Here is a 12,487-nt window from a genome sequence, read left to right on the forward strand (position 1 = left end):
GGGGGGCCGCACGGAGACCTCAAAGCTGCAGATCCTGTGCTTCGGTGCCAAAGTACCCGCTGGCAGGGCTGGCGCCAGGGGCTGGGAGAGCAGAACTGGGCCTGGAGTTGGGGGTCGCTAGGGGGCGCTATGGGGTGATGGAGAGGAGGAGGGCTTAAACCCCCTGGGGCAGGACTTGGGGAAATAGAGGGACAGGCCCTGGGCACCCCAGCGGGCCGAGGTTTGGGGAGTACGCCACGGTGCCTGGGAACCAGCAGGGGAGCCGCACCCTTTGCCCCTAGCCCAGCTCCCCCCGGCCCCTTTGCATAGGGCCCATGGCCAGGAGCTGGGCCGGCAGCAGCTGGGCTCAGAGACCCCAGAGGAGAGCAAGGGCCGCGCGTGTGAGCCCCCCGGCCCAGAGAGCTGGGCGCCCCCCGACCTCCGTCCCTTGTGATCCCCCCACCTTGTTTTCAAGTCAAGTCCCGCCCACCCTAGCCATGGTGGCAATTCTGCTGCTTGGGTCCCGGCAGCGGCAGGGAGGTGAGCTGTAACAGGCCAAGAACACGCCTGCAGGTCCCCGCCCGCCCCCCGGCCTGGCCTGCTGCCTGGGGGAGAGGGGGGGTTTGTAGGAGGGGGCCCCGCTGAGACCAGGGGGCCGGGGAGCCCCATGTCGTAACATGCCCGGGGAGACGCTCCAGACACGAGGCCGGGCCGCGAGGGCTGGAGGGCAGTGAGCGGGGTGCGGTAGCAGCCTCCCAGAGCAGCGCTGGTGCTAGCGCAGTGGGGCTGTTCCTCCCCCCCCGCAGTGCCCCCCGGGGCACTCATGGAGCCTCGCTGTGGGGTCACCTGTGGGGCAGCTCCCGCCTCGTGCAGCGATGGGCTCAGACTCTCTGCAAACTCAGGCAGCAGCACCCAGGGCAGGTCCCCCCCCACCCACGCGATCAGCTCCGGCTCGCTGGGGGCCAGACACTGAAAGCCAAGCCCCTGCGGCCACCCGGGACTTCAGGAGCCAGCGCCCGCGGCCCCGCTCCTGCCCCCAGCTCCCGGGAGAACAGCACTGACCCCACAGGCTGGGCGAAGGAGAGCCGGCTTTAATGGGCGCGGGCGGTTAGTAGTGGGCGGGCACCGTGCCCAGGGCTTCCTCGGGCTCCCGCGTCACGTCGACGTTCTGCAATGAGAGCCGGGGGCAGAGGGTCACGCCCGCGTCGCTGGCCGGAGCCGGGCCCGGTCCAGGCTCTGTGGGTCCGTTTCCCTCCCTGCCCCGGTGCAGACAGACGGAGTCCTGGGGGGCAGGGGCTGTCTCTCTTTAGGGGTGTGTCAGGGGTGTCGGTGAGGGGCCCCCCGCTGCCAGGTGCGCACCGGGGATGGTAATGGGGTTAGCACAGGTGGTACCCGGGGTTTAGCCGCGGTGTAGCGGGAGAATGGGTGTTGAGGGGGTTTAGGAGCCGGCAGGAAGGGAGCACAGCTGGCTTACGGGGAGGCGAATCCGCTTTACATGCACCCCAAGCTGTGAGAAGGCTGCCAGGCCAAGGGGCCGTTCGGGGGGCTCTGGGCTGGCTGAGGGTAGCTCTGGTACGGGGGGGGAGGGGGGCCAGGCTAGCCTTGCGAGGCAGGTGCTGAGATGGGGGGTGGCCAAGGCGGGGGGGGGGGGGGGGGTGAAGAGGAAATAGACAGAGGGGGACCAGAGCAGCTTCCTGTCCCCGGCTGGGTGGGCTGGAGGGGGAAGGAGCTGGGAACCAGGTGCAGAGGGTGCCCATTTCCGTTTCGGGGGGTCCCTTGGCAGACTGCACTGGCCTAGCCCCCAGCTGGGGGGGGGGGGGAGGATGCTGCTCACCTGGGGGCGATCCCGGTGCGTGTTCACGGCCTCCACGTTGAGGAAAATGGACTCCACTTCGCAGCCTGCCGGCGCCTCAGAAAGGAGCAGACGCCTCGGTTAGCGCCGAGAGCTCCCCCCTCCCCCCGCCGGGGTGTGGGGTGTAACCGGGCCGGGCCCTGCCCGTGGGCAGCGGGCCCAGCCCAGCGAGGGGCACTCACCGTACGCCACGGGGGTCAGTTTGAGCACGGTGTGCAGCGGGCACTTCAGATAGGGCAGCTCCTCTGCGGGGAGAGACGTGGGCAGCCCCATGGGGCAGCGTGAGGGGTGCCAGACCCAGCCCCTGCGACACGCCCCCCCCCCCCCCCGTCCACCCTTTGATCTGGGGTTACGCTGTGTATAACGCAGCGCGGGCAGTCGTAACCCGCTGAACATCAGTGTCCTGCGACACCGGGCGGGCGGCAGGAGATGCTGCTGTCCGGTTGTTACGCAGAACCACCGCGCGCTCCACTCACACCCGCCGGCCGGCGTCCGAGGGCCGGGCCCGCCGGCTCGCCAGCAAAGCACTGGAGCCACGGCTCGTTTAATCGGCCGCTCAGCAGACGGGGGAGCCCATGGGATGCAGGTGACGGACACCCTGCTGGGCACGCGTGCCCCGGAACGGAACCGCCTGGCCCCAGGGCCAGCCAGGATGTCCCCAGTGACAAGGGTCAGGATATGAGGAAGGGGGAAGGCCTCTGGCCACCTCCCCCCCCATCTCTACACACGGGAGCCAGGGGGTTTGAAAGACAAAGACCCAGCACTGAACTGGGAGGACTGGCCCGCACTGGCCGGTTTCCCGGGCGCCTGGACTGCGGGAAGTTTGGGGCGAGCGCTAGGCTTTGATAGCCGGTAAAGCCGAGGAAACCCGCCATCAGCACGCACTGGGGAGAAAGAGCGACACCCCCAGGAGGGGCCCAGGTGGCAGGGGTGTGGGGGGGTGGATGAGGGCTATCTGCGCAGAAAGGTGGGGCACCCAGGGAGGTGAGGGGGTACACGGGGGGCGGGCAGAGGGGTACCTGCACTCTTGTCCAGGAAGTAGGCGAGCAGGCAGCGCATGACGGCCTGGTGGCAGATCACCAGCACGTTCTCCTGCCGCTCCAGCTCCATGATGACGGGCTCCAGCCGCTGCACCAGGTCCTCATATGACTGGGGAGGATTGTGGGGGGAGCTGACCCCAGCAGGAGACGCGCTACCCTCCCTCCCCCCATCTCCGCCCCCCGGCGCGGGTTCACAACAATCGCCACCCAAATCCACTCATAGGGTTCTCTGGTGGCAGGGAGGGCAATGCGTGAATAAGGGGCATCACAAAAGTCTGCCACAGTGTCATGTGGCAAGGAGTTCCACAGGCAAAGTGTGTCACCAAAATTCTTCCCTTCGGGAATGCCCCATGGTAGGGAGCCTGGGCAGCCAAGTGTCACCAAACTCCTCCTGGGAGCACGGGGTGGCAAGGAGATCTGCAGCCTGGGTGCGCTGCTAAATTCGTGCCCCTGGAAATACCCAGTGGCAGGGAGTTCCACAGGTTAATTATGTAGGTCATTAAAATATGCCTCCAGGAACACGTGGCAGGGGCCTCCAGGGGTTACTGACAAGTGAATCCCCCCCACTTCATCCCTCTGCTCCCGCTCCAGTCGGGGCCCCCTTACCTCCCCTTTGGGGTAACGGTACCGGTACTTGTCTTGATCACGCAGGGCAAACTCCTCTGGGTGACGGGCCTGGATCTCCTCGTAGGACATCTCCTCACAGACGCCCTGAAACACCCGCCACCGTCACACAGGGGCACCCGGACTCCTGGGTTCCAGCCCGAGCTGGGGGAGGGGCGGGGAGGGGAGGGGACGGACACCTGGGTTCTCACCGCGTCGATCTCGTTCAGCGCCTTCCACTGCTCGTAGGGCAGGTGCAGGGCCTCAGCCGTCTGGATCGTCCGCTTCATGTGGCTGGTCCAGACCTTCAGCTCCCGGATGTCCTGCCGCTCGATGAAGCTGGCCAGGGCGCAGGCGAACTGGTGGGCAGCAAGAAGTGGGGGTGACCCCCATTTCCCAGCCAGGGAGACCCTGGCCCCCTACAGGTGAGTTCCCCTCCCCGTGTCCCTGCTTCTAAAGGGGGGAGAGCCCTGATCCCCCCATAGCAACCGGCCCAGCCTCGCCCCCTCCCAGCCCCCCACCACACCTCAGCCCCCCAAACGGGCTCACTATGGGGCTGCAGCCTGGTCTCCAGCCCCTCCAACCTGTCTCCTGAGGTCCAGCCCCCCACCCCCGCTCCCTAGGGGGTTCAGGCCCCTCGCCCACCTGCTTGCCGCGGGGGGAGAGCCCCGAGTCGCCGCCGATGCGGCCCTGCAGGTTGAGCTGGCTCTCGCCGTGGCGGCTGAGGTAGATGGCGCGCGGCGCCACGTGGATGTTCATCAGGTAGTAGACGGTGCGGCTCTGCACGTGGTCCTGCACCCGGTTCACCAGGTACCGCAGGCCCACGTTGAAGATCTTGATGTAGGACAGGGCGCTGGCGAGGGGGGGAGAAACGGGGGCCAGGATGCCTGGGTCCTAGCCTGGGAGGGGAGCAGGGTCTAGTGGTTAGAGCCGGAGGAGCTGGAGGCCAGGACGCCTGGGTTCTCTCCGGAGCGGGATGCAGGGGGTGGGCGGGGGGGTCTCACCTGTCCAGGTCGTCGTCCAGGGGCTGGTAGTTGAGCTGGTAGCACTGGATCCGCTTGAGGAAATCGTCCACCACCTTCTCCCGGTCACAGCCCAGGTAGTCCGGGCTGCTCAGCTTCACCTGCTGCAGGCAGAGACCAGGGCGCATGGGCCCGGGGGACGGGGGGGGGGGGTGGGAGGGGGTCGGGCCCGCGGACGGGGGTGGGGGGGTTCTCCTCTTACCGTGATGTTCTCCTCGATGATATCAGGGTCATCACAGATGGACTCAATGAAAAACACCTGGGGGGGCAGGTGGGTCTGAGTGAGAATGGAGATCCCAGGCCCCCCCTCCGCAGCGCCCCCCGCCAAAGAGACACCCTAGTGCTGCGAGCTCCCCCCCCCCGCTCCCCTGGCAGTTCCCCAGCCACGTCCCCCCCCCACCCCAGTGCCGCCAGCTTCCCCTGCACAGTGTCTTGGGCCAGCCCCACGCCCCCCCCACACACACACACTGCCCTTACCTTGTAGCCGTGCTCCTTGGCAAACTGCAGGATCGTGGCCCTTCGCTCCCGGGTCGTGTTGGTGGCGTCAAACACCTGAGACAGACGCAGGGGTGAGGCCAGGGTAGAGGGGCCCACGGCCTGGCCCCGGGGGTGGGTGGGGGTGGGGGGGAGGCCTCTTACCGCGACCTGTCCCTCCTCGCGGCTCAGGTAAGTGTGAACGTCCTCCAGAGCGGCCAGCGCGCACTGCCTGGGGGGGAAGGGAGGGGTGAGACCCTTACATACACAGCCCCCCCCAGCCATGCTGCAAGCTTCCCCTCTGCAGTGCCCCCAGCTCGCCCCCTCACCTGCGTATCTGCATGGCCTCCTGGTTATCCGGCCGGAAGAACTCGTAGCTCTTGTAGGTCTGCACGGCCTCTCGGCGGTACTGCCCCACGTTGAACACTGTGGGGAGAAGGGGGTGGGCAGGGGTCCCCACGCCCCTCCCCACGGCTCCCCGGAGAGCTCCCCGACAGACCACCCACCCCTCCGCCCCCCAATTCCCTGCCACCCCGACAGCTCCCCACATGCAGAGATCGCTGCCACAGACCACCCCCATCCTCTCCGGGCCCCCGGACCTGCCCCATAGAGACTCCAGCCCCCCCGAGTCCCACCCCCACATCCTCTGGACCCCGCTCACCCTTGGTGGGAATCCCAATCCAGTTCAGGTAGCGGGTCAGTTTCTTGGAGATATAGGTCTTCCCACGGGCCGGCAGCCCCACCATGACGACCATAGTGGGCGAATTGGTAAACTGAGGCACGGAGGCTGTTGTGGGAGGGGGAGGGGAAGAACGGACACGGTTAGCAACAGGGATGGGGGGGGGGGCTAGAGGCCCATTCCTGCCCCCCCGTGAGCCAGCCAGTCGTCTGCCCTAGGACCAGGTGGGAGCCAGCACCCCCCACCGGCCGCCCTCACTCACATCCCCTGCGCCGGTGCAGCCGGTTGCTGGCCCGGGGCACCCACACTTTCTGCAGCGGGGTCTGGGTGAGCTCTCCCATCTCAGCCGCCATCCTGCGCCCCGGGAGCGCCAGGCACCTCAACCCGGGGGCTGCCCTTTGCCCGGCTGGTCCCACCCCGTTGGCAGCCTGCCTGGCGGCAGATGGGGGGGGAGGGGGGCGCTTCAGCGTGGGGCACTGAGACCGCTGACCCCCAAGCTGTGTACATTGCAGATAACACCGTTACCCGCCCCCCCAGGCAGTCAGCGCCCTGCTGGGGGCCGGGTGGGAGCCAGCACCCCCCCAGAGGAGAAAGAGTCGGTGCTATCGTGGGGCACAGAGCCTGTGCCCCTGTCCAGAGACTGGGTCCCACACGTCCCCCCCCCCGCTTTCCATGCTGATCGTCTGTGGGTCCTGGAGCCCGGCCAACGCACCAGGACCAAAGGCTGACGTCCTTGAAACAGTGGGAGGCCGGAGATCAGCTGAGCGAGGACATCCTCCTGCTGTGCGGTGGGGGGCAGCTGGCAGTCAAGGCCTGGTGCTGGGGGGTGGCGCCGAGGGGCGGAGAGGGGGGCAGGGGGCTCACCCCCATGGGCCTCAGATTCGCCTGCCCATCCAACTCCAGACCGGTCTCAAGTGTAAATCTTCCAACGCCGTCACTTCAGGAGCAGAGCGGCCGGGGGGGAGGGGGGGAGGACTGGATCCTGGTAAAGGATCCCCCCCAGGGGCAAACTGGGAGGGGGCTTTTGGGATTCTCCCCATCTAGGGACCGACAAGCAGCCCCACGCCAGAGGAGGCCTAACGCTAACGATGGGGTCGGACGGATTAGAAAGGATGAGGCTTCGCCTGCTCTAACTGCTAGACCCGATGCCCAGAGCCAAGAGAGAACCCAGGCGCCCTGCCTGCCTGCCTGCCTGCCAGCCCCCCCCCCCCCCCGCTTTAACCACTAGTCCCCACTTCCCTCCCAGAGCCAGGAGAGAACCCAGGCGTCCTGGCTTTAACCACTAGACCCATCTCAGAGCAAACGTACCTTTGCCAAGCTCTTTGCTTCCTTACCTGGTATCTTAGCTGCCTTTTGCTCCATGGCGCAGGCAGAGGGAGGGTGTCAAGTGGGTGGGGGGGGGGGGACTGGGCGTCAGGAATCCTGGGGGCTGGGGGTGAGTGGGGGGGTGTCTCCGTGGGAGGGAGGGGGACTGATCAGCCCCACATCGACTCTGTGGCAGAAGCAAAACAAACCGGGGAGCTGTTCCGGACGGCCCCATGGAAAGGTCACAGCTAATATTACAGCTGGCATGGAAGGAAGGGAGGGGGGGCTGGGGGTTAGCACATGGGGGCCGGGCGCCAGGACGCCTGGGTTCTCTGCCTGGCCCTGGGGGGTTGGGAGCCAGGATGCCTGAGTTCTCTGCCTGGCCCTGGCCCTGGCCCTGGCCCTGGCCGTGGGAGTGGGAGTGGGAGGGTCTAGTGATGGGAGCAGGAGGGCTGGGAGCCAGGATGCCTGGATGGAGCCCCACAGGCAGCGGTAAACTGAGGCAGCTCATGGGCGTGTCCAGTTCCTCCCCTCCCCCCACATCCCTAGATGCCCCCTGAAGCCCCACCCCTTGCCCAGCTGATTAATTGGCTCCTCCCCCTTTGCCCCGCCCCTCACAGGTGTGTTGGGGGGCAGCGCGCCCAGCAGGGGGCCCCGGGGGGGGGCAGAGGGGATGATCCCCCCCACCCCAGTGTCCCTCGTTTCCCTCCAGGAGCCTCCCAAGCTCCCAGCCCGCCCCGCTCTAACCACTACCCCCACTTCCCGCCCAGGGCCGGGGGGACCCAGGAGTCCGGGCTCCCAGCGCTGTTCTGGGCCTGCGGGTAGGACGGGGGGTGGGGTCTGACATGGGGGGCGGGGTTTGACATGGGGGGGCGGGGCTATGGCGGCTGTTTTCCAGTATCCAAGATGGCGGCCCGCGGGAGTAACTAAGGGCAACGCCGCTCCGTTACCAGCTTCCAAGATGGCCGCCCATGGCTTCACCCCTGGTTGGTCACGTGAGTAGCTGTCACTGTCCCGGCCCCGCCCTCCCCGTGACCCGGCAGAACCGGATCGGCTGATCCCCCGCGAACGGGGGTGCGAGCGGGCGGGGATCGCGGGGGGCAGCGGGGCGGGGGGCAGGGATCGTGGGGGGCTGGGATCGTGGGGGGCAGCGGGGCGGGGGGCTGGATTTTGGGGGACGGGGTATTCTGGAGGGGCGGGGCCTGGGGGATTTTGGGGTGTGGGGGCGCAGGGGATTGGGGCTGGGTGGAATCAGGCTCAGGGGAATTGGGGGGCCGGGGTACTTGGGGAGCCGTGGGGCTGAGCATGGGGCGGACGGTGGGGGGCCAGGTAGACTCTGGAAGGGGCAGAGACCGTGGGGGGTGGGGTGATCCGGGGGGACGAGTGGGGCAAGGATCGGGGCAGTGGGGTTTGTGGGGCTGGGGGGCAGACGGCTGGATGTGGGGGTGAAGAGGGGGCAGGTGGAGATGGGGGCTGGGCCGTAGCCCCAGGCTGCTCTCACGCGCCCCCCCCCCCCACTCTTCAGCTGTCTGTGCTCGGATCCGGGAGGGTCCCCCCAGGTCTGCCCCCGCCCGCAGCATGGCCCAGCAACGTGGGGTGAACAGCCTGCGCTTCAACCAGGACCAGAGTAAGAGCCCCCCCTCTTCCCCCCGCCGCTCTAACCACTAGACCCCACTTCCCTCCCAGAGACCCCCTGCCCCCCTGCCCCCCTGCCAGAGCTGGGGGAGAACCCAGGCGTCCGGGGCAGCCCCTCCCCCGCGCAGGCTGGGCCCTAACCTGCTTTCTGCCCCTCGCTCCAGGCTGCTTCTGCTGCGCGATGGAGTCCGGGGTGCGGATCTACAACGTGGAGCCGCTCATGGAGAAGGGGCATCTGGGTAAGGCCGGGGCAATGGGGGGGGCACAGGGCTGGTCCTCTCGCAGGGGCGGGCAATGGCATCAGACCCCCCCCTTTTCTGCCCCCCAGATCACGAGCAGGTGGGGAGCGTGGCCCTGGTCGAGATGCTGCATCGCTCCAACCTGCTGGCCATCGTGGGGGGCGGCGGGAACCCCAAATTCTCCGAGATCTCAGGTAGGTATCGGGGGGGCTGGGAGCCCGGACGCTGGGAGGGGGGTGGGGTCCAGTGGTGACGGGGGCGGGGAACAGTTGGGGGGCAGCATTGTCTCACCAGTGTCCCGTGTCCGTCCCCCCCCGCCCGGGCAGTGCTGGTCTGGGACGACGCCCGTGAGGGGAAGGACGGCAAAGACAAGCTGGTTCTGGAATTCACCTTCACCAAACCCGCCCTGGCCGTGCGCATGCGGCACGACAAGTGAGTGTGAACCCAGGCGTCCTGGCACCCCCCCCCCAGCTGTACCCGCTAACCCCCCCCCGCCCAGCACCGGGCAGGGGACCCAGGCATCCTGGCTTGTTTTCGCAGGATCGTCATCGTGCTGCGGAACCGTATTTATGTTTATTCCTTCCCCGACAACCCCACGAAACTCTTCGAGTTCGACACACGAGACAACCCCAAAGGTACAGACCCCCCCTCCCCCGCCGCACCCCACGGCCCCCTGCCCAGCCCCGGGCCTTGCTTCTCACCCCACAGCGCCCCCCGTGCCCAGCCCCGAGTCCGGCGCCCCCCAACCTCCGCCCGCTCTCCCCAGGGCTCTGCGATCTCTGCCCCAGCCTGGAGAAGCAGCTGCTCGTGTTTCCCGGGCACAAATGTGGCAGCCTGCAGCTTGTGGTGAGTGGGGGCGGGGGGGCGGAGATGGGTTGGGGGGCTGCGGGCTGTGTCCCTTTAATGCAGAGGGGGGCAGGGTTTGGGGATCCCGGGGGGGGCAGCGGAGGGTGCTGGGGGGCTGTGGAAGCGGAGGGGGTCCGTGCAGGGGGCCTGGGCTGGGCTCCCCGGGGCAGCCCTGTCTCAGCTCCCCCCGGCCCCCCAGGACCTGTCGAGCACCCAGCCGGGCACCTCCTCGGCGCCGTTCACCATCAACGCGCACCAGGGCGAGATCGCCTGCGTCTCCCTCAACCAGCCGGGCACCGTGGTGGCCTCGGCCTCACGCCAGGGTACCCTGATCCGCCTCTTCGACACCCAGAGCAAGGAGAAGCTGGTGGAGCTGCGCCGGGGCACGGACCCCGCCACCCTCTACTGGTGAGACCCCCCCGCCACCAATACCCCCCCCCCGGGCATGGACCCCCCCCGCCACCAATACCCCCCCCTGGCACGGACCCCGCCACCCTCTACTGGTGAGACACCCCCCGCCACCAATACCCCCCCCCCGGGCATGGACCCCCCCTGGGCACGGACCCCGCCACCCTCTACTGGTGAGACACCCCGGGCACAGACCTCCCCAGGCATGGACCCCCCCCCGCCACCAATACCCCCCCCGGGCACGGACCCGGCCACTTTCTACTGGTGAGACCCCCGGGCATGGACCCACCCCTGGCACGGACCCCCCCCGCCACCAATCCCCCCGGGCACGGACCCCACCACCCTCTACTGGTGAGACCCCCCGCCACCAATACCTCCCCAGGCATGGACCCCCCCGCCACCAATCCCCCCCCCCCCGGGCACGGACCCCGCCACCCTCTACTGGTAAGAGCCCCCGGGCACGGACCCCGCCACCCTCTACTGGTAAGAGCCCCCGGGCACGGACCCCGCCACCCTCTACTGGTGAGACCCCCCGCCACCAATACCTCCCCAGGCATGGACCCCCCCGCCACCAATCCCCCCCCCCGGGCACGGACCCCGCCACCCTCTACTGGTAAGAGCCCCCGGGCACGGACCCCCCCCCCCGGCATGGACCCCCCCCGCCACCAATACCCCCCCCGGCACAGACCCCACCACCCTCTACTGGTGAGACCGCCCCAGGGCATGGACCCCCCAGGCAGGGACCCCGCCAGGCTGTACCGGTGAGCCCCCCCAGGGGGGACCTGGCAGCCGGGGGGGGGGGGGTGGTGGCCCTGCTGGAGGAAGCTGGCCGTGCCGGTAACGCCCCCCCCCCTCCCCGCAGCATCAACTTCAGCCACGACTCCTCGTTTCTCTGCGCGTCGAGCGACAAGGGGACGGTTCACGTCTTCGCCCTCAAGGACACGCGCCTCAACCGCCGCTCCGCGTAGGTGCCCCCGGGACCCCCTCAGGGCCCCCTGCCCCCACATAGATACCCACCCCCACAGGGCCCCCCACCCCCACAGGGCCCCCCTAACCCCCACATAGATACCCACCCCCCACAGGGCCCCTCTGCCTAAACCACCACTGTGCATAGGTCCCCCCCGGACCTCCTGCCTCAACTACCCCAACCTACCCCACCTCCACAGCGACCCCCACCCAGGCGATCAGATACCTGCACAGGGACCCCCACAACCGCTGCTCCGGGCAGGTGCCCCCCCCCGGGACCTCCCCCTGCCCCCCACATAGATACCCGACCCCTCTGCCGAAGCCTCGCCACTGGAGACCCACCCCCCCGGGGCCCCCCGCCTCAACCCCCCCTCCGCGTAGGTCCCCCCCATACCTTCTGCATCAGTTGCCCCCCAACCTACCCCACCTCCCCAGAGACCCCCCCCCCCCAGCTGTCAGCTAGCTGCACAGGGACCCCCCCCCCACCGCCGCTCCGGGCAGGTGCCCCGCTGACCTCTCTCTCCCTGGCCAGGCTGGCCCGCGTGGGCAAGGTGGGCCCGGTGATCGGCCAGTACGTGGACTCGCAGTGGAGCCTGGCCAGCTTCACGGTGCCGGCCGAGTCCGCCTGCCTCTGCGCCTTCGGCCGCAGCTCCGCCAAGACCGTCAACTCCGTCATCGGTCAGTGGGGCAGCGCCGGGGGCTGGGGTGGGCGGGGGGCAGGGTGGGTCCCCTCCAGCTAACCTGCCTCTCCCCCCGCAGCCATCTGCGTGGACGGGACCTTCCACAAATACGTCTTCACGCCGGACGGGAACTGCAACCGCGAGGCCTTCGACGTCTACCTGGACATCTGCGACGACGACGACTTCTGAGCCCCCCCCCCCCGCAGGGACCCGGGCCCGGCCCACGCGCGCCAAACAGGGCCTGCCGGCCCCCCCAGCTTGGACTGGAATCGGGCGGGGGGCGGGCAGAGGCTGCAGCTGTTTGTGGACCTGGAGCCGCAGGAACATTAAACTCCATCTGTGAGATCCAGCGCCCTGCCCTGTGTTGGGCTCCCTGGGGCTGAGATGCAGCCACCTCTCAGGCAGAGCGGCTGGGGAACAGCCACACAGAACAGCCCCTGGGGAGGGCTCACCCAGCGCTGAGCTGCCGTGGCTACTGGCTCGGGGGGGGGGGATTTCACACCCAACTGCCTGTGGGGGGGCGGGGAGCCCAGCTTTTACCCACTCCCTGCTACTGGCAGCGGGGTAGAGTAGGACTGATGAGCACAGACACGCCCCAGCCTCAGTCGCATCGTGAAACGTGCCCCCCCCCCTCTCCCGGTGTCTGTGATTATGTTTGTACGCTGGCCTGGGGGTTGGAGGGGGCGGCCTTTGAAAAGGCAGATCTACTGCCCAGCAGGGTCCCGTCCCCGGCCTGTCAGCGCCATCGCTGGAGGTAGA

General features: G+C 68.5%; 2 protein-coding genes across 11 annotated transcripts; one reads left to right on the plus strand and one right to left on the minus strand.

Moving 5' to 3' along the window:
• Positions 1–1,031: 1,031 nt before the first annotated feature.
• PFKFB1 (6-phosphofructo-2-kinase/fructose-2,6-biphosphatase 1) lies at positions 1,032–6,041 on the minus strand. Its single transcript, XM_067552445.1, has 14 exons — positions 5,912–6,041; positions 5,632–5,757; positions 5,300–5,396; positions 5,136–5,202; positions 4,974–5,048; positions 4,699–4,755; positions 4,479–4,600; positions 4,120–4,327; positions 3,687–3,833; positions 3,478–3,582; positions 2,851–2,980; positions 2,014–2,076; positions 1,814–1,878; positions 1,032–1,147 (listed from the first exon to the last, which is right to left on the minus strand). Exons 1-14 carry the CDS (start codon positions 6,000–6,002, stop codon positions 1,088–1,090), a joined length of 1,413 nt encoding a protein of 470 aa, XP_067408546.1. The 5' UTR covers positions 6,003–6,041; the 3' UTR covers positions 1,032–1,087.
• Positions 6,042–7,982: 1,941 nt separating this feature from the next.
• WDR45 (WD repeat domain 45) lies at positions 7,983–12,196 on the plus strand. Of its 10 annotated transcripts, none has more exons than XM_067552356.1 (11): positions 7,986–8,028; positions 8,480–8,581; positions 8,754–8,828; positions 8,918–9,022; positions 9,155–9,260; positions 9,369–9,463; positions 9,595–9,674; positions 10,027–10,082; positions 10,945–11,046; positions 11,581–11,726; positions 11,808–12,073. In XM_067552356.1, exons 2-11 carry the CDS (start codon positions 8,533–8,535, stop codon positions 11,915–11,917), a joined length of 924 nt encoding a protein of 307 aa, XP_067408457.1. In that variant the 5' UTR covers positions 7,986–8,028; positions 8,480–8,532; the 3' UTR covers positions 11,918–12,073. The 10 variants fall into 10 exon arrangements, with proteins under 10 accessions (XP_067408454.1, XP_067408458.1, XP_067408455.1 ...); XM_067552352.1 differs by having other exon boundaries at positions 7,988–8,028; positions 9,874–10,082; XM_067552354.1 differs by lacking the exon at positions 9,369–9,463 and having other exon boundaries at positions 7,984–8,028; positions 11,808–12,193.
• Positions 12,197–12,487: the final 291 nt, after the last annotated feature.

This window comes from Emydura macquarii, unplaced genomic scaffold, assembly GCF_026122565.2.
Source record: "Emydura macquarii macquarii isolate MOO-44397 ecotype Brisbane River unplaced genomic scaffold, CSIRO-AGI_Emac_v2 contig_1386, whole genome shotgun sequence".
In the NCBI taxonomy this organism is placed as follows: Eukaryota; Metazoa; Chordata; order Testudines; family Chelidae; genus Emydura; species Emydura macquarii.